Raw genomic sequence first — 20,763 nt, forward strand, 5'->3', positions numbered from 1 at the left:
AATATATTTTTATTGTAAATTTAAAGTAATTAGTTCAAATAAATATAATATATGTTGATAATTTCTTACAAAATGATAATTCATCATTTTTTTATATTATGTTGGTATTAATTTTTATTTAAATTTTAATTGTGTTTCCTATGCCATGTCCATATTATTATTAACTAAAAAGTGGACATAAAAACTTAATACAATCAAGTATAGCCAATAATCGAAATTATATTTAAATTATAATAATAAAATAAATAATAAGTTTATAAAATAATTGAAATCATTCTAATTACACATAATTATATATATTTTTTGGAATAAGAAATTCACCCTGAAATAAATTAAAAATCAAATATTAATCTCACGTTAAATCGATCTTCCTCCTATAACCATGTTCTCTTCTTCTTGTACCTAAAACCTGCCATTCATAAATGCAATTTTAAATTAAAATTCTTAATCTACATTTTTAATTAGATATATTCATGCACTTGGTTTATATTTATTATTGAAATTATCTCGTTTTTCATCATTTCGTATAAGCTTTTATGAAGTTTTTAAACTCTACAAATAAGATAAAAAAGAAGAGATGAGAATGTAAATCAAAATTATATTAATATTATAATGGATAAAAAAACAAGGATGTAAACAAAGAGAAGCCAAAGAAGCTCGAGCTCGACTTGAAACTCGAAGCTCTGTTTGACATCAATTAATTTTCATTTTTAATGTTAAAGCTTGAATCAAGGTACAAAACCAACTTGTTCAATTGAGCTTGTCTACCTAGTGAAAATAAAGCCGCATTGAAATACTCGACTCCGCATTGAAATACTCGACTTCAAACTTGATTATATATGACCATGCTCTAAACTGAGTTTGAAATGGAATTTTTCAATACTAAATAAAAACAAAAAAGCTTGATTAGGATCATGAACTACTCGAGTCAAACATTAATATACTCGAATTCCATTAACTCGATAGTTGGAGATAAACTCAACTACACCAAATTTGAGTTCCTTTAAGAACTGATTAAAAAATAAAAAAGCTTGATTAGGTTCGTGATTTACTCCAATCAAGCATAAGCATAGTCAAATTCTATTAGTTTGATAGTTCGACCTCAACTCAACCATACCATATTTAAGTTCTTTTTAGAGTCAAACTTAAATAGCTTGTGAGCACACATATCTTAATTATACATATCTAATTGAATATATTTGCCTCGTAAAATCAAAGTCCTATGTATATACTCAACTTCAAACTTGATTATATATTAACCAACCTCTAATCGAAGTTTGAATTGAGATTTTTCAATACTAATTAAACAATGTCAAAATCTGCATTTAACACTTGTACTATGCGAAATTTGTGGAATAAGTACCTCTACTCGAATTTGCTCAAATTTAGTACTTATACTTTTCGAAATTTAAAATTTTGACCATGACACTATTTTTTTCCATTTGAAAATTCTAATGTGATTTGTGGAATTACATAATAAGAAAATATTTCAATTTTTAAAAAAATTGTCAGCACATGTGCACCACATGCCAAAAATTAGAAAGTTCGGGTTTTTGGATTTTTTTGGCATGTACCGCACATGTACTGACAATTTTTTTTAGAAATCAATGTTTTCTTTATGTATAATTCCACCTCAATATTTATATATATATATAAAAGTCACGTCAAACTTTTTAAATGGAAAGAAACGACAAAAATAATGTAAAGACTAAAATTTCAAATTTTAAAAAGTATAGATACTAAATTTGAGTAAAGATATTAATTCCACATGTTTCGCATAATAATTTAACTTTTTTAATAATAATTAGGCTCGTGATCTACTCCAGTCAAGTCAAATATACTATATTATTTGAGTTTTATGGCTCGAACTCAAATCAAATATACTATATTATTTGAGTTTCTTTTAGAGGAGAACCTAAGTAGCTTATGAACACATGTATCTTAGTTATATTTTGGTCTAAATTCCTAACAATAATTAGGATAATTTTACTGCAAGAATAAAGAAAATACTATCTCATACATGTGAAGGAGATAAAAGAAAATTAGGTTAATAAAAAAGCATACCATTTTCTCGGAGACAGTGGCATTAAGGTCACCTTTCCAACAACTTTGATCCATTTCTTCTGTCTGCCAAACCTTCTTTAGCTTTGGAGTGCTTAACTCGTTTCTCATATGAAATTCAATCAAACTCGGACATTGACTCAGTGTTACAACTTCCAATAATGGGAATTTCAAGGCATAACTCCCTGAGTCAAAATATAGGAGCATGGGCAGTTTATTTAGCTCCAAACAGACAAGTTTACTGAAAACAATGTCTGTCAATGTTTCATCTTCATCATTTGCAACAATTTCAGTCACTTCATCACATTCTCTTACACTCATTTTGGTGAGTTTTGTAAGTGTTTTGGCTGTAGATGACGAAATTATATGCCTCACACCATGACATTTCCATATATCCAAAGTGGTGAGATTTGAGAACGATGAAGATGGTGGTGCCAAACTGATCAACCTGTTACAATTCCAAACTACCAGAGATTCAAGATAGGGAGGAATTAGGTCCAGTCTCGAGTTTGGTTTCCATATATGACGCAGATTCGAAAGCAGTACCAACTTCAAGGTACGAATTCCTGATAGTGTCCCGAGAGGTTTTCTCGGATCGCCGACCAGTCTCTCCGATGGGAACAGCTCTCTGAATTTACAACAACCAACATAAAGGTTGTCTAAATTGGTGAAGTTTTGGATGAATCCAAATGGTAAAATAGCTGATTCTTGATGATAACAATGCACTTGCAGAACTTTAATACTGCTGAATAGGTCAGGTCGAAAGACATTTTCGTCGCTTAACATTGAGATGTCTCTACTGTCTAATGTAAGTTCATCCAAGTTTTGAACTACCTGTAGCAAAGCAGTGAAAAGAAGCAAATCAATAAACTCTAACAGGGTAAGATTAATATAAATAATGTAAGGCTTCTATGAGTTCTGCTATGTATGCATATATGTTACCTTTTCAACCAAGAAGAGCGGCTGAGAAACAGTTCGTGTCTGCCTAGTTCCAAGAAGTTCTGAAGTGAACATCTTCATATCACCATAATGGAAGGTCACGATTCTTTTTAACATCGGCCATTCAGTTGAATGAACTCCCGGATAGAAACTTCTGAGTTTTTCGAGTCTCCAAAGTTGTAGAAAGGCTAGTTTAGGGAACACGAATCTAGTTTCTGGTTGAGGAGTTACATCCATTGCAACAATCTGTTCCACCCCACAAGTGTCTATTTCAAGACTTTCGAGTTCCTGGAGGCCTCTTGCAACCGAGGCCGGAAATAGGCTTTTCAGACTCTCAGATCCAAAAACATATACAGAGGTCAGATTCTTGAAACTGATCCTTTCTTGGGGATCCTTACTCCACACATGTTTCAACTGTGGTAAGTTAAACAGGTACAGTTTCTTCAATGGAATTGCTACCTCTGTCTTGTTTTCTTTGATATTGAGCCTTTGGAAATCGAAGACTTCTTCCAATGAAACACAATCATTTATTACCAGAGTCTGCAACCTTTGAAATTTTTCTACCATATTAAATGGAAATATGGTTTGTAGCTGTAAACAGTACCCAACTTCCATTGTTTTTAGTTCACTAAAGGAAGTTTTGGGTAATTGATCATTCCATAACATTTTCAAGCTTCTCAACTGGGAGATTAATATCTTCTCCAAGCTAGGAAATGCTACCTGCATAATAGATTGTAATGATAAGAATTTGTGAAAACAGTAGTAGTTGAAAACAAATAAAATAACTCACATTTTCATCGAAGAGAGGTCGAATTCCGTTCTTCACAAAGTTGGAGATGAATGTCCCTAGTTTAGGACAATGTTCTATCTGCAATTGTTTCAAGGAAGGAAACTGAACAGCTTTTCCTGAGCAGAATCTAGTCAACTGTGGAAGGCCTTTTATCTTTAAGGAATGAAGATTTGGAAACAATATTTTCTCCATCCTTTCCTCCATTTTTGTTTCTTCAATGATTGCCTCGACTATCTTGCATTCACTTATTTCTAGATGGATCAATTGCTCTAAACTGGCTACCATAGAAGATGATAGTAGAAATTTCAGATTACCACAATCCTCCACAGTGATGCTGGTTAAACTTTGAATGCAATTAGGGACTGATAAAAGCTGCTCTTGCCATATCTGTAATGTGCTAATTGAGGACAATTTCAAGTTCTTTAACTTGGGAAATGTGACCTGAAAAAGGGAAAAAAACAAAGAACCCTTCTATAGTTTCCTTGAGTAGAATATATATGCTTTTTGTATATAAGAAAACAAAAACTATCCATATCCATATCTCTATCTATATATCTATATATGCATGTGTGTGTATGAGTTTCTTCATTCACTGCACCTTGAATATTGATGAAAAGACATATAAGAAAAATGTCATGCCTCTAATGTATCTTGGATTTAACATGCAATGTAAATGACAAATACAAAGAAGGATAATTTAGAGATAAGATCCCCTAAAATATTTAAGCAGTGAATCTGAGGCTATGATATGAAAGCATGATGCATGATACTAGCAAGGATCTTGGATTCTGCTCTCTAACCATTTTGTAAAATATAGAAAAAACAAGAGAAATACCTTGTTATTGAAGAGTGTTGCAGTAGTACTGCTTGCATTGAAACTGATAAGCTTCGGTAATTGTTGTAGCGTCAAGGATTGCAACTGCTCGAACTCAATCGTGGTTATTGTTTCATTGTCACCAACATCCCTTCCTCTTCCACCTGTAATGATCTCTACCATGTTTTTGCAATCTACCACTTGAACTTCTTGAAGTTGTTGAAGGCCTCTGGCAATGGAGAATGAAAACAAATTCTTCAATTGACTGCAACTTCCCACATTTATCACTCTCAACTTGGCAAAGGGTTGCATTTCAAGCTGAGCATTACATATCTTTTCCAAGTTGATCAAATTATGAAGATACAATGACTCCAAGACAGGAAAAACATCAAGAGTAACCTTGTCAGTCAAGTTAACAAAATGCTTTAGTCCCGGACCATTTTGGATATGGAGATACTTCAGCTGTGGAAAGCCTGTTGTACTCTCATCCAAATCATATAACAAATCCTCAACATACTTCAAATCATCTAGATACAAAACTTCAGTTCTCTTTAACAGTATTTGAACCCCATCATTCATATGAATGCTTTCATTGAGCTTGAGCTTCAATATTCTTGAGGCTTCATGCTTGTCTGACCAATCCCATGTGTTTCCTATCAATATCTTGAATCTTTGCAACTTCTTGAAGAAGAATCTCTTCGGCATATTACGATAATCAGGAATATGCAAGTTTAAACTGGTTAGATCAGGTAAGTGATTCAACTCACTGAGGCTAGCATGGCGCTGTGTTGTTTGTTCATCCTCCCATTGAGCAAAACTGTTACCGATATGTAGTTCTTCCAGTCGAGACAGGTTTGATATTACATTAGGGGGAATCGCTCTCAGTTTGGAGCAATTATCCAAGTTTAACACCTTTAGCTGAGTCAATTCCCCTATTTCTTTAGGCAACTCTTCTATGATGGAATTATTGAAGCTAAGGATTTCGAGTTTCTTCATCTTTTCAACCATTGCCATGTGCTGCAAAACGCATGACTCCAAACATAATGTTTGAAGGTCTCCCAATGAACTGAGTGATGAAGGCAACGATGACAAATGCTTCATTCCTTTCACGTCTAAGACTTCCAATGCTTCCATCTTCGAGAAGAACTGATCGGAGATTCTCAAAACGGGATTGTTGTCGTAAAGTTGAAAAACTTTAAGTTGTGGACATTCGAGTCGATCAGGAAGTATAACAAAATCGTTGTAAAACAGCGAGATTGCGGTGCAGTTTCTTAGCCTACCAGCATTCGGCAACTCTCTTTGTCCAATTTCATTTCTCATCAAGAACATATTTCCCTCCCTGGATGCTATTGATGCAGCAACTTCTCGAATCACTTCATGCATTGCAAATTCCTCAGCCATTCGACCATCAAATAGTAAACATGAGGATTTGAGGTTTTGTACCAATCTGTGTAGTCTCTGAATCGCTCCTTCCACTGTTGTAATTCCCTGAAACAAACCGAAAGCCGTACCATATTTCAACATGTCGAAAATGGTAGGCTTGTATGGCATAAGACTACAAAGCTGGAAAGCAGATTTAAGTTCATCATTAGCTAAATGATTGAAACTCAACTCTACAGCCGAGGAAGGATGAGTCGTTAGCTGTTTCGAAGCGGATTCCCATTCAGAGAAATCCTTCTTCTTCAAGGCATTTGCAGTTGTTACAATGGAAAGTGGCGAGCCCCGGCATCCCCTACATACATCATGAGCTTTGGACCGTTCACTGGGATCTTTAACTCTATCACCGACCATTTTATCGAACAGATTCCAGGCTTCTTCTTCTTTTAGAACATCGACTTTGAACGATTTGTCAACATTCATTTCACATAAGACATTGGGATCTCTTGATGATAGCAGTATCTTACACCCTCTATGCTGATGATCTCCAAATACAATTCCAACATCATTCAACTTTAAACTTGTCCGAATGTCATCCAAAATTACCAAAACATTTTTCTCCTTACTCAATCTATGTCTTAGCTTGGTGGCTCTTCCCTTAACTGACTCCTCTTCAAAGTTGAGACCAAGACAGTCTGCAATCTCTGCTTGAATGGTCTCAACATCTGATGTCTGAGTTACACTTGAAAGAGCTACCCAATCAAACACCTTGTTTGCCTTAACCATTTTAGCCACTTGTGTGATGAGTGTAGTCTTCCCAATGCCAGCTACACCATACACACCAATGACCTTCAAAGTAGCATCTTTTAGTGCCACCAGAACCTGGTTCACAACCGCCTCTCTCGATTCAAACGCCATGTAACACTCGGAGGGTGTCGCCCATCTCACCTGTGGATCAAAAGGGTGAGCAACTTTGTCTTTGAATCCACTTGCTTCATCTAGAAGCTTGTCAATGACCAATCCATCCTCCTCTGCTTTCTTGCTGACCTCGTACCGGTACTTCAAATTTGGAAACCAACCAAAGAAACACTTAGGTTCCTCACCCAAGGCTTTCTCAGGCTCCTCAGCTATGGGTCTAGCTCGGTCCTGCCAGTCCTTCACCACCTGTATGATTTCTTGACCGTTTCTTGTTGCAAGAGTAACAGCAGATTGCACTGTCTCCCATTTGAATTTCAGTTGCCTAACTTTACTGTCACGGTTCGCAGCCTTTCTCTTGTAGAGAATGATGAAACTAGTTTCACGTTTGATGGGTTTAATGAGAGCTCTAACAAGGTTCCAAGCTATATTAGCCTCGTCCATTTTTTTTTATTACGTAAACAATGTGGAAAAGCAAAAGAATAGAAAGAAAAATGAATGGCAAAGTGAGAAAACAAATGGGGCTCAGAAATGGCAGTAGAGAATGTTGAGTTGCTTGTTATTAGCAACAAATATATAAGGCAGAATTGTAGTAAAATTCAAGCTACCATTGTTCTTTACTTGTAGTAAAATTCAAGTTACCATTGTTCTTTTTCTTACGGTCCGATCATATTTGCTTTGGGGAAAGAAATCCCTTGCTTTTTTTCATAAATCTTCCCTTTAATGTCTGCCAAATTTTGTTAGTTTTTCATAATAATTAAATAAAAGTTTATCGGGAGGGGATAGGCTGTAAATTCAAAGTTATGGCAATCCTTCGTGACCTTGAAATGGCACATAATAGAGGCTATGATAAGGTAATTATTGAAACTGATTGTATGATGGCAGTGGAGATGGTTAAGGAGGGGTTGAGAAGTACACCTTCAATGACTATAGGTAGGAAAATAAAAACTATGTATCGACATTTTGTGGTTGTCAAATTCCAATTTGTGCATAGAAAAGGGAACATGGTTGCCGACTAGTTAGCAAGAACTTGTCTCTCAAATAAAGTGAACTTAATTAAAGATTGATATTCCCTCATTCCATGTTAGGAAATTACTTTTAAGAGATATCAATGTAAGAATGATTTGAAATAAGACAATGTGATGTATTCTCTTATTTATAAAAATAAAAATAAAGACTTAAATAACATGTTAGGAAATTACTTTTAAGAGATATCAATGTAAGAATGATTTGAAATAAGACAATGTGATATATTCTCTTATTTATAAAAATAAAAATAAAGACTTAAATAATTTCTGAAGCTTAAACCTGACAATTATTTTTACATAAAAACTTGAACTTTTCTTTATCCAAGTTTATCCCTAAACTTAACTATCGTTTTCACATTATGGCTTGAACTCTTTTTTGTCTAAATTAATATCTAATATGAGAATAATTATCAAGTTCAAACCCCACATAAAAACAATTATCAAGCAAAAAGACTAATTTAGACAAAAAAAAATTCAAATTCCAATATGAAAACAATTACCTAATTCAGGCCCTAATGTGCAAAAATATTTACCTAAGGCCAAGTTAAACTCAAATAGTGATTTAACCTTAAAACAAATTTTCAAAAAAGTTAAATTGATGTGAATTCTTCATTTCTTGCGCTTAGCAATCTTATTTCTTACATGTAACTAACGAATATTATATTTTGTTTTTGTGTTTAGAATGTCTTACCTTTATTCTTTGCTCAAAGCATATTCTAAGCGTGAGTTAAGCAAATGGGTACAAATATTAGGCAAAAAGCTGCAGAGGAAGACTAAAGCATAATCACCACTTGGGATACCACTTAACAAAAAAAGAACAGGATGAGGTGCCCCAGAGCAAACATTGAAAAATTCCATAATTCCAGTAAATTTCAAGCACCAAATCTTAAAATCTCTTGTTACAAATTGATTCTCGTAATAGAGTTCAAGTTAGTATCTTCTCCTAGGACTTCGCGAGCGATGTGTCCGTCCAGCTCTGCAAGGTAAAGAGTATTGTTAGATTAAGCATGACAGGTTTCATTCAGCAGCTAAAAGTATCTATCTTCGAACAGAAGAACTATGGCATTTGCACCAAATCAGTAATAACATCTCAGTCTAACTTGAGTTCAATCAGTTCAAGTTGTGTAATGCGGAATGCAGTGCAAAGAAAAGTACCATCAAACATAACTTTTGCACAAAGTTGATATCCATGATCAGGGGCAAAGCCATGAATTTTTTTGGGAGGCCAGGATTAAGTTATATATTTTTAGAGAGCTAAAATGCAATTTCACCATTGTATTACCTTATAATTCTACAATTTGGGGGGACTACAACTTTACCATGTATTAAATTATAATTTCATAAATTTTGGAGCTCTAAAACAGAGCTTTCCCATTTTAGGGGTCAAAGCCCCTGCCTGCCCCCCTCCCTTCGCCCCTGTCCATGTTGATATGCTTGGACTAAGTTTCAAGATTTGGGCAAGGTTGGCAGGCACGTAGCATCTACGTTGAGCTAGTCTAGGTCGTACTAAGGTCATTTGAAATTTGGATTGCTTCAGTTCAAGGCTTAACATGTTCTGGATTTAACTTTGGTTGGATAAATAAATCATCTTTTCACCAATTATAAATGATATATTTAACAGATCAAGCAAAAGTCAAAAGCATATTAATAGAGGCAAACCTAATATTTTTTCTCTTAGAGGCTCCAACACTGGGTCCATTGCTAAAGGCCCAATCAACATTCATAGTCTGCGTAAGAAGTTCTGCTCCATCCATTGCAGATATGGCATTCTTTGCTTCTTCAAACTTTTCGTATTCAATCAGTGCATATCCCTAAGTGGAAAGATGCACGTTAGTTTTGCTTGAGCAAAAATATAATATAATAAGAAAATACTGCAAAAGAAGGCAAAAGTTAGTCAAAGAATTGCCCTTTGGATTCTTATCTTCAATCATCGCTATAATATAGCAGTATTGAAACACGACAAACTAGCATTAGGTAACAATCTAAAGTGGTTAGAAAAATGCTAAACATGCTGATACATGGCCAACACACACACACATGCACGTGCAAGAAAACAAATGGTTGCCTGAACCAATGGTCACTAAGAGAGCTACATCGCTTTACTATATTGCCTACCTTGACAAATCCAGTGCGACGATCAAGATTTAAATGCAAATTCTTGATCTCACCAAATTCACCAAATGTATTGTGCAAATCATCCTCTTGTGCTTCCTCATGTACACCAGTGACCAAAATTATCCATCCTTCAATAGCTGCACATTGATGAATGATAAATAAAGAAACGGTTACTATATGAGGAAACTAGTTTACAAACATAAAGGAAAATCTCATTTCATTCCTGGACACAATTGCTTGTCTTGATTTGACAACATGTAGCAAAACAAGGGTTGTCCACGGAAAGGTCGCAAGCCTCTAAAATAGCTGGATAGGCTGAAAATTAGGTTCAAAGATTACAATATAAAATGTCTAAAGCACTCAATTTGGTGGTTGAAACATGGAGCACCAGGTAATTCAGTGCTCAAGCAACAGTATAGGGCTTTAAACCACAACGATGGAGAATCACTTGACACAACCTATCTAGAAACAACAATAAAAAGAGGGGAAACCAAGAAGAATAATAGAGGAGAAGCAGATATAAAAGGGGAAGAGAAAATAGAAAGATGAATTAGAGAGGAAGAGAGAGACTTCAGTATGTATTTTCTTATATTTTCTATACAGGTCATCCTACAATATATATCAGTGTTCTCCGCGTTTAGCTAACAAATTTAATGATACTGCACCTCACGAATCTGAGATTTAGAAGGTTAAGAAGTTCCAACAGCCCAAAAGACAACTCATTTGAACTTAATGATATTGCACTTTATAATTCATTGGATGTGCATAATGTGGACCAAAAACTTGTGAAGCATCTGCCATCAAACTTGTTCAAGTCTCATAAATGAACTGAATATTTTTCTTCTTCAGTCAATATCTCTAACGAGAAACCCAATAAAGCATGCTCTCTTAATAATGGGTTTCTATGAAGTATAACATATTTAGAAATCATCCAAATTATCCAACTTAGGGAATTGAATTTAGGAACTCGAAGTTTAGAAGAATAGGAAGTCCCAAGTTCCAACAGTCCACAAGACAACTCAATTTGAAGTCAAATTTTGAAATAACATGTTAAACCTCGAACTAGAGATCAAGGCTATGTTGGGAACATGAATTTGAAGATCGGGATTTCATTTTCTACATAAATTGTGAGAAAGAATGAAAGAAATCCATTCATTATGTAAAAGTTAGTTGAGATTCAATATGATTATATATTTGAAAGTCACAAAAACACTAATTTCAAATTCACTATCAAACAGGCACCCAAACAAAACTATGAATTTGGGAATAATTATGAGCAATACATTTATATGTATTTTAACAAAAAATACTCACACCCTTTTTGAAATTTAAGTTCCCAAAGGCTAACTAAGGTATTTATTTTATAATGAGATATTTCTTTTCACTAAGTTTAGCCTTTTAAACCATTTAGTAATCAATAGCTTTTACTTGAAACCTTTTATACAACTTCAGAAAACTAACACTTAATTCTTAGAGTAAACACACTCACCATTGCACAAAAGAAATGAAACCAAAACCCTATTCATGCTTTAACTGCCAAATTGCCGAACTAATTTCAACCAAATTTATTCTAAAATTATTGATAAAAAATTTAGATCAATTTAGTAATTATTTTATCTTATAGGCTACAAAAAAAATCTAAAAAAAGGAGAGCATAAATAAACAGATAAGAAAATTTAGGGTTTAGCGGAGGTACTAACATCTCTGGGGACCGGGGCCACCGTCAGAGCCGATAGAGTCAAAGTCGCGGGAGGCGAGATGGGAATGACGATCGGCGTCGTCCTGGCGGAAGCCACGGCCTTTAGTCTTCTTAGGGCCAGAAAGAGAAACGGAAGCGCCGCCAGTGATGGCAGACTTGAGCTTAGGCATGGAGGCTTGAGGTGAGGCGTCACCGGCGGCGGCGTCCTCGTCCATGAGGTCGTCGTCCTCCGGCTCGAAATCCACGGCCTCCACGTCAGCACCCGCCATCACGTGATTTAACGTGATTTAACGATATCACGAAATGAAAATTTTCTTTTGTCCCCAAAAGACCTAAGTTCATTTGAGGTTTTTTATTTATAGTAGAAGAGTTAAACTGAATTTACTTTTTACCTTTCTACTATTATGAATTTATTACTGTGTTTGGGTCTAAGCCCGGCCCGATTTGGGTCGGATTTGGGTTATTTTTTTATTCAACCTATATTTTTACTTTTATAAATAATAAAAATTATAAATATTTATATTTATATTTATATATTTTTATAATAAAATTTAAATTAATTTTTTGTTTTTTAAACTGCAAAATGGGCTTTTAGGACAGTTAGTTTATTATTGCATATATGTAATATGTTATTATTAGACCTGCTCATGAGTCGGGTTACTTGTTCAAGCCCGAAAGTCCATCCGAAATTTTGGAGAATGTGGATAAAAATATTAAGACCAAAAAATGGGATTGGACAAAAAATTAGGCTCCTTCAAAATATGGACCGAACTTGAACATTCAATACCCGAGCCTGGCCCAACCTGTTTTTAAGTTTATAATACTTTATGTTATGTAATTTACAATATATTAAAAAATAAACCTATACTAAATATATAATACTACTCTAATGTAAACATTAAAATAAAGTTAAGATGACTATATAAAAGAATTAAATAAATAAATAATATATTATTAAATATTAAAATAATTTAATATAAATATTTTAAAAATAATTAAATAATAATATAGGTGGGTCTAAAATGGGCTTAGTTAGTCTTTTGTAAATATGGACGGGTTTTAAGCCCATGTTACGCGTCGAGCTTGGGCAAACATAAAGTATGTTAATATCATGCTTAGGCCCGACCCATAAATACTTCTAGTTATTATTAATTAGTTTCAAAAAATATATTTCATTATTTTTATATGTTATTTTTAAATATAAATTTGTGTTCTAAATATATAGTTTCCACACGTATCCGTGTGTAATAGAATTTCTAGTAGTGTATTATTCTTATACCTAATATAAAATGACTTTTTAAAATCATACACATCTAAGTGAAACCAGTCTAATCATATTCACATTGCCATCACAATGTTGGCAATGTTGGCAATAGATGAGGCCCTAAGATTTTGAGCATTAAAGTTCAAGTCCCATCTTATATAGAAGTTACGTGTGAATTTTCTTCTAGATTATTTGGGGTTTAAATTCCACTACATGTGAATTCTGTCTAAAATTATTGTGGTATATGTTTGAAAATATTTCAATTTTTAGTCCGTCAAACTTTGTATTGGATTTACTCTTTCAATTTTATATACATGAACGAGGGATCCACGACGATTAATATTTTAATGATTCAACTGCCATATTTAATGTTTCGTTCATATAGATCATGCATGTCAAGTTTGATATAAAATAAAAAAGGCATAAAGATAAATTTAGCCATTAATGTTTACTTATTTTATCATTTTGTCCCTTATTCTCTTTTTGGGGCTCAACCTTTAAAATTTAATCAAATTGAAATTGACTGGACTGTTAAAATTTCAATGACTTTGGCGTGACAACTCACATGGCATTTTGCGTATACTTTGTTGTCAATATGGATAAGTTTTCTAAAATTTGTTCGAACTTCTCTAAACTTGTTGATTTTTTTAATCACTTTTATTAATTTTTAATTTTTTATGAATTATACGCGGACTGCCATGCTAGTGGTCCTATTAATGCCATTAAAATTTTAATAGTTCAGTCAATTTTTCTATAAAAAAAGTAAGCAATTTGACTAAAATTTAAAAGTTGAGGGCTAAAATGACCCCCAAAAAGAATAAGGACCAAAATGACAAAATGAGCAAACATTAGTGGCTAGATTTATCTTTATGCCAATTATTTTTTTATAACTATTTGTTTTATATAAAAAAATATTTCAATCATTAGATATCTATTAATATAAACAATATTTTAAATAAACATGATAAAAATATTAAATTGATTCAAAAATTAACAAACATAATCTATATAAATAAAAATATAAAATATGATAATTAAATCGTTAAAATATTAATCATACCAAAATTAAAATCAAACCACCGCTCAATTGATCTCTTTTGAAAATAGATTAGCTTTAAATAGATTTAATTAATTTGTTTAAAAATACCGTTGAAAACTAGTAATATAGTAATAAGAAATCAATTAATTTGTTTGCGCAGTTAATAATAATTAAATAATTGAACATTTATAAAAATTAATTTAATCATTAGTTTTTTTATTTTTTATTAGTTCCGAGTAATTATTTAAGGATAAATTATTAAAATAGTCACTTTTGTTTGTTTTAGGTTACATTTTAGTCACTTATATTTAAAGTTTTATGTTTTAGTCACTTACGTTATCGTTTTGTTACAAAATGGCCACTCTGCCGTTAAGATCCGTTACCTTTCAAACTGCAATTCAACGTGGCAGTTAAAATGGGTTTTAATTCTCATTGGCATTTAAAACTCATTTTAACTGTTACGTCGGATTGCCGGTTGGGAGGTAACAGATCTTAACGGTAGAGGGATTATTTCGTAACAAAACGATAACGTAAGTGACTAAAACGTAATATTTCAAACATAAGTAACTAAAATGTAACTTGAGATAAACAAAAGTGACTATTTTAATAGTTTAACCAAGGCTATTTGTTTACGGTCCACTAGAAAAAAACTATTAATAAAATTCGTTGCATTTCCAACTTATACTAAATGAAAAAGGTTAAAATATTTTATGAGTCCCTCTACTCTTCATAAATTTAGAATTTAATTTTTATATTTTTTAAATTTCAACTTTTAGGTCTAATTATTAACACGGCTAAAATTTATTAAATTCAGGTTTATTATAATATCATTATTTTGGTTACATTGCTATCGAGTGAGTTTTTATTTTTATTCAGAATATTACACCAATAAATTTAACAAAAAAATTTAACTGTGTTAATTACAAAGCTTGAATTTTGAAATTCAGAAAATAAAAAGACTAAATTTCTAAAATAGAAAGTATAGAAATTAAATTCTAAAATTGTATAGAAAGTAAGGACCTATAACATATTTTACCAAAAAAAATAACTAATAACTGTAATTTTTTAAATTTAAATCCTAAAATCTCTCACCATCAATCCCATATAGTATCTATACACCAAATTCCAAGCTGTTTTTACTTTTTGTTCCAACTCCATATGTCTTCGTAATAAACCCCATTTTTTTTCTTCAACCATATCGGGAAATTAACCAAAAAAAAAAACAATTCCCCGCCAAATTTAAGTATCGCCGCCGTCTCCGTTCACCTCATTTTTCCGAAATGGGAAACTGTTGCACTCGCGGAGACGGCAGCGATAAGCTAGAAAAAGCCGCCGCAGGATACGGCAATGGCGACGCGGATCCCACCGTTACTTCACATCAAACTTCTTATAGAACCGCACCGTCGTCTCAAGGAGCTTCCACCGTCGGCAAACAATCAAAACCTGCACCGATGGGACCGGTTTTAGGTCGACCAATGGAGGACGTTAAAGCCACTTACACCATCGGAAAAGAACTAGGTCGTGGTCAATTTGGGATTACCCATTTATGTACCCATAAAACGACAGGCGAGCAGTTCGCTTGTAAGACGATAGCGAAACGGAAGCTATCGAGCAAAGAGGACGTGGAGGATGTACGGCGGGAGGTTCAAATAATGCATCATTTGACGGGACAACCTAATATCGTGGAATTGAAAGGGGCGTATGAGGATAAACACGCCGTTCATTTGGTGATGGAATTGTGCGGCGGCGGGGAATTGTTCGATCGGATTATTGCTAAAGGGCATTATACCGAACGGGCGGCGGCGTCTTTGCTCCGGACGATTATGCAGATTGTTCATACGTTTCATTCAATGGGGGTTATACATAGGGATCTTAAGCCTGAAAATTTCTTGTTGTTGGGCAAAGAAGAGAATTCTCCTCTTAAAGTTACTGATTTTGGCCTATCAGTGTTTTTTAAGCCAGGTATTTTTTTTTGCCGGTTTTATGTATGGTATTAATATGGGTAGGGTAAAGATGAGTTGGGTTGAGTTTGGATTAATTTATGCATGGTGTTTATATGGGTTGAATTGGTTAGGTTAATACGGGTTAGGTAGCGATGAGTTGAGTTGAATTTGGATTAATTTATGCATGGTATTTATATGAGTCAGATTGAGTTGAGTTGATTGGGTTTAATATGGATGTTCTATGTATACTTACCAACGTTGTATATTTTTCTTCCTTTAGTTGGACTTAATTAGGTCAATTTTATGCATGGTATTAATACGAGTTGAATAGAGTTAAGTTGGATTGGGTTTGGTTGCCGATTGATTATTAATTAACTTGATTTGTATGAGCATTGTTAATGTAGAAGAACGTGAGTTCGGGTGCGCTAATACTTATTATCTACCTATTAATGGGTTGGGAAGAACTATAAATAGTTCTAGGCATTATGTCAAATTAATAGATACTACCAGAACTTATAATGAAATTGTTAAAAAAAAAACTGGATTGAGTTTAATTAAAGTTGGTCTTAGAGAAGTAGTACGGTTTCAGCCCCTAAAATGAAAAAAATATACTTTTGACTTATTAAAATTTATAAAAATCTTTTGACTTATTAAATTTTATAATTTTTATGATAGAAAATGATAAAATTATATTTTAATCTCGATTAAAATGACAAAAATTTGATTTATTCTTTTAAAATTTTTATATTTTCATATATAATGATAATTATATATATTTAATGAAAAGAAAATAACCTATAGTGTTTTGGCTTGGTTTAAAACAGATGAAATATTTAAAGACATAGTTGGGAGTGCATATTATATAGCACCTGAAGTTTTAAAGAGGAAATATGGACCTGAAGCCGATATTTGGAGTGTTGGTGTCATGTTGTACATTCTTCTTTCTGGCGTTCCTCCTTTCTGGGCCGGTAAGCTTAATTATCATGTTTTTAGGTGATTGAATTGATTAGATTATTGTTTGGTCGATTCGATAGGTTTAATTAAAAGATTATAAAAAATTAATAAAAATTTGGTTCAATTAATCTGTGTCATTTTTTCATCTAACTTAATTAAAATTATTTTTTGAATTGATATCCTAACCCTAAACTTTAATATTTTATTTAATATTTAATAATTGTATAGATCTTTTACAATTTTACTATCATTATATAATTTTTTTCCTTTTATTAAATCTAAAATTGCACAACATATTTTTTAATATTTATATTATAGTATATTTAATTTTTCAATATGATATATATAAATTACATAATATATAAAATAAAATAAAAACTAACATGCCATAAACTTGAAAATGAGTTGGGTTCAAGTTTTGAATATTGAAACCGGAGATCAGCTCATATTTTAAGCGGATCTAATTCTCTTAACTAAGCCTATTTTCGAGTATAATATTTTTGTACTTAGATGCAGTGGAGGAGCCGAAGGGGGGCTGGCAAGGTCCGGCTCCCCCTAAAATAGAAAATTTTCTATTTAGACCCTTTACAATTTACAAAATTTTAAATTAGTTATAGTAAAATTATACTTTGGTGCCTTAAAAAATAAAAATTGATTTAATCCTTTAAAAATTATAAAGATATAGACTATTAAAATGGTAAAATTATATTTTAACTATCAGAAAAACATATAATTTAATTTCGCCCCCTCCAAAAAAAAATTTTCTAGCTCCGCCACTACTTGAATAATAGGAGTGGAGAAAATAGGGCAAGCAATGACCATGGTCTCAAAATGCAAAATTCACTATATAATCTTTCAAAATTAAAAAAAAATCATAAATTAGTATAATGATCAAAGTACACTTTTAACTCCTTGAAATTATTTATTTATTTTTTTTCTTAAAACAAATTTCTGATTTCCGTCCCTAAATCTTTAACAGAACTACTCTAACTCATATAATTAATTATATTTACTGCTAATATTGTTTTTGTTTTGAATTTTAGAATCGGAAAATGGGATATTCAATGCAATAATAAAAAGCCACGTGGATTTCTCGGGCAAACCTTGGCCGTCGATTTCACATCAAGCAAAAGATCTTGTGAAGAGGATGCTAAATCCAGATCCCAAAAGGAGGTTAACAGCTGCCCAGGTTCTAAGTAAGTGTATTTTATGTACGTACGTACGTATGCATGTATGTCCTAACATACATTGATCCATGTATGTGAAAATTAACAACAGGTCATCCATGGATTAAAGAAGATGGTGAAGCACCTGATACACCACTTGATAATGCAGTGCTAAGCAGGCTCAAACAGTTCAAAGCAATGAACCAATTCAAGAAAGTTGCTTTGAAGGTACTATTTCAAAGCTTAGAATTTTTCTTTTTTTTGCAATTCCCGTATTTAATATTATTTTCGACATATTTATGAATAAAGTACAAGAATATGATACTTCAAGAACTTTATATAGAAAAGAAAATGAAATAAATATTTATGTATACATATCCGTAGATTTTTTTTAAAAAAAATTTGAAAATTTTAATTACACCTCAATTTTTTATAAAAAAATTATTAATTATTTCAAAATTTTTAATAATTTTAATTAAACATTTAATTTTTTTTCTGATATAATTTTTTTTCCATGAAATTAATAGGTGATTGCAGGGTGTTTATCAGAGGAAGAAATAAGGGGATTGAAAGAAATGTTTAAGGCAATGGACACAGATAACAGTGGAACCATAACACTTGAAGAACTCAGGCAAGGTCTAGCTAAACAAGGCACTAAATTATCTGAATATGAAGTTAAACAACTCATGGAAGCTGTAAGTACTCTCTTTAATATAATTATCCCTAAATCATTTTCTTGTTTGTTCAGGTTTAACCGATTTAACCGACTTCTTCTTTGTATGTGTGTATGTATATAGGCTGATGCAGATGGTAATGGAACAATAGACTATGATGAGTTCATAACAGCCACAATGCATATGAACAGAATGGATAGAGAAGAACATCTCTACCATGCTTTCCAGCACTTTGATAAAGACAACAGCGGGTATTTATTTATTTTTTTCAAAACTTTTTTTAATTTAGGGTAAACTATACCAAAGTCCGTAAACTATTAGTAAATTTCGTTATGACAATTGAACTATTCTAAAGTTTTTATTTAATATATGTTTACTAAATTAAAAGGAAACTTTCGAATAGTTTAGTAATTATTTTATAACTTTTTAAAGTTGAGTTATTAAAACATAAACTCATTAATAGATTAGTGATATTGAATGTAATTTACCCTTTAATTTAACAACTTCTTTTTCATTTGTATATAACTGCATATATAATTTTATATGGCTACTTTTGTTTAGGTATATTACGACAGAAGAACTAGAGCAAGCTCTACGTGAATATGGCATAAATGATAGTACAGACATCAAGCAAATCCTTTCTGAAGTTGACGCTGACAATGTAAGCTGTTCTTTCTATATATATAAACTCAAACCATTAACAAGTTTAATATACACTTCACACAGTTTTTACCCTATCTGGACCACTTCGAGCTCAACCCAAATGAGCTTGAAAAAATGACTTTCAAAAATTTAGAATCACGATTTAATCTTATCTAGTTAATGAACACCTACGTATTAATTTCATTTATCTTTGTTTACATATGTGATAGGGGGTGTGTTTTAGTAAGAGGGTAAGGGTAGAGATAGTTCAATGATTGCAGTCGAGATTGATGTAAACTAAAGATTTGAACATAAATTTTGTCATTTTTATCGATAATCCAATTGATTTCCTATGTGACAAAAACGATTTACTAATTAATTTTCGGGCTTGATGTTGAGTGACATAAATTAATTACAAAATGTTTTTGACATATTTGCAGGATGGAAGGATAAACTATGACGAATTTGTGGCAATGATGAAAAAGGGAAATCCCGAACCGAACCCGAAGAAGCGACGCGATGTAGTCGTTTGAGCTTTTTTACCGTGGGGTACAAATGGAGGAGAAACAAAAGAAGGAAAACTCGATGTGAATTTTTTTTTTTTGTTGAATCACAGGCTCGTGCGAGAATGGAAAAGCTTACGTAAAAAAGAAACAAGATAGCATGCATGCATGCATGCATGTAAATCATTAAAAAAAATCTCGTAAAGGGCACTTAATTTTTTTATACATAGATTTTATATATATTCGATGTATTGGCAGTTGGCAACCACCGTATATAAATTTTATTAATCAGTAGTGGATCAAATTATACCATCTTATTAAAAATAATGTTATTTTTAGAAAGTGAAATAATTAGGTGATATAATTTGATTTCTTGAGTTTATATAAATTAATTAGGTGGTACAATGTGGGGAATAGTGAAATTTGATGGGTGGAAATTTGTAAATGCCAAAAAAAAGAAAAAAAGAAACACTATGTTGCTTAACGGATAGGAGATTTGAGTATTTATTTATTTTATTTCCATTTTATTATTACCACTTGAAAATTTATATTGTTTTTTTTATGAATTTTATAAATATAATTGTAAATTTTACAAAATAAATCCAAGTTAGGAAATTTGTATTAGCATATATAAAGTTTGATTAATGTCAAAATTATATTATATTTAGCTTTAATGATATTATAAACTCCAAACTTTAAAAAAAATCAATTAAGTCTCTCTGATCTTTTTGCACCTAGTTGTTTGTTGAAATTAATTGGGTGTAAAAAGTTTAAAGGGATTTAATTGATTTTTTAAAAAAAATTTGAGGGCTTATTTTACCAATAAACCTAATAGTTAAT

The 20,763-nt window shown here is 32.2% G+C and overlaps 3 protein-coding genes across 3 annotated transcripts; 1 reads left to right on the forward strand and 2 right to left on the reverse strand.

Annotated features, from left to right (window-relative positions):
- Positions 1-201: 201 nt before the first annotated feature.
- Positions 202-7,426, reverse strand: LOC107945102 (disease resistance protein At4g27190). The gene is made up of 5 exons (XM_016878959.2): positions 4,626-7,426; positions 3,791-4,231; positions 3,004-3,720; positions 2,065-2,895; positions 202-409 (listed from the first exon to the last, which is right to left on the reverse strand). Exons 1-5 carry the CDS (start codon positions 7,338-7,340, stop codon positions 353-355), a joined length of 4,761 nt encoding a protein of 1,586 aa, XP_016734448.1. The 5' UTR covers positions 7,341-7,426; the 3' UTR covers positions 202-352.
- A 1,272-nt stretch (positions 7,427-8,698) lies between these two features.
- LOC107945095 (RNA-binding protein Y14) lies at positions 8,699-12,121 on the reverse strand. Its single transcript, XM_016878946.2, has 4 exons — positions 11,740-12,121; positions 10,040-10,176; positions 9,584-9,735; positions 8,699-8,900 (listed from the first exon to the last, which is right to left on the reverse strand). The coding sequence occupies exons 1-4, from the start codon at positions 12,005-12,007 to the stop codon at positions 8,855-8,857; spliced, it is 603 nt and encodes a 200-aa protein (XP_016734435.2). The 5' UTR covers positions 12,008-12,121; the 3' UTR covers positions 8,699-8,854.
- A 3,008-nt stretch (positions 12,122-15,129) lies between these two features.
- LOC107945068 (calcium-dependent protein kinase 17) lies at positions 15,130-20,227 on the forward strand. Its single transcript, XM_016878912.2, has 8 exons — positions 15,130-16,003; positions 16,809-16,952; positions 17,982-18,134; positions 18,217-18,332; positions 18,632-18,799; positions 18,902-19,029; positions 19,340-19,439; positions 19,861-20,227. Exons 1-8 carry the CDS (start codon positions 15,322-15,324, stop codon positions 19,951-19,953), a joined length of 1,584 nt encoding a protein of 527 aa, XP_016734401.2. The 5' UTR covers positions 15,130-15,321; the 3' UTR covers positions 19,954-20,227.
- The last annotated feature ends 536 nt before the right edge of the window (positions 20,228-20,763 follow it).

This window comes from Gossypium hirsutum, chromosome D13 (assembly GCF_007990345.1).
Source record: "Gossypium hirsutum isolate 1008001.06 chromosome D13, Gossypium_hirsutum_v2.1, whole genome shotgun sequence".
NCBI classification, from domain to species: domain Eukaryota; kingdom Viridiplantae; phylum Streptophyta; class Magnoliopsida; order Malvales; family Malvaceae; genus Gossypium; species Gossypium hirsutum.

Coding starts and splice junctions, on each gene's coding strand:
- LOC107945102 (XM_016878959.2), bottom strand. CDS start 7,340: ATGGACGAGGCTAATATAGCTTGGAACCTTGTTAGAGCTCTCATTAAA. Junction 4,232..4,625: donor CAACACTCTTCAATAACAAG/GTATTTCTCTTG, acceptor TCCCTTTTTCAG/GTCACATTTCCCAAGTTAAA. Junction 3,721..3,790: donor GACCTCTCTTCGATGAAAAT/GTGAGTTATTTT, acceptor TCTATTATGCAG/GTAGCATTTCCTAGCTTGGA.
- LOC107945095 (XM_016878946.2), bottom strand. CDS start 12,007: ATGGCGGGTGCTGACGTGGAGGCCGTGGATTTCGAGCCGGAGGACGAC. Junction 9,736..10,039: donor GTCGCACTGGATTTGTCAAG/GTAGGCAATATA, acceptor CTTTCCACTTAG/GGATATGCACTGATTGAATA. Junction 8,901..9,583: donor TCTAAGAGAAAAAATATTAG/GTTTGCCTCTAT, acceptor TTTACCTTGCAG/AGCTGGACGGACACATCGCT.
- LOC107945068 (XM_016878912.2), top strand. CDS start 15,322: ATGGGAAACTGTTGCACTCGCGGAGACGGCAGCGATAAGCTAGAAAAA. Junction 16,004..16,808: donor ATCAGTGTTTTTTAAGCCAG/GTATTTTTTTTT, acceptor GGTTTAAAACAG/ATGAAATATTTAAAGACATA. Junction 18,135..18,216: donor AACAGCTGCCCAGGTTCTAA/GTAAGTGTATTT, acceptor AATTAACAACAG/GTCATCCATGGATTAAAGAA.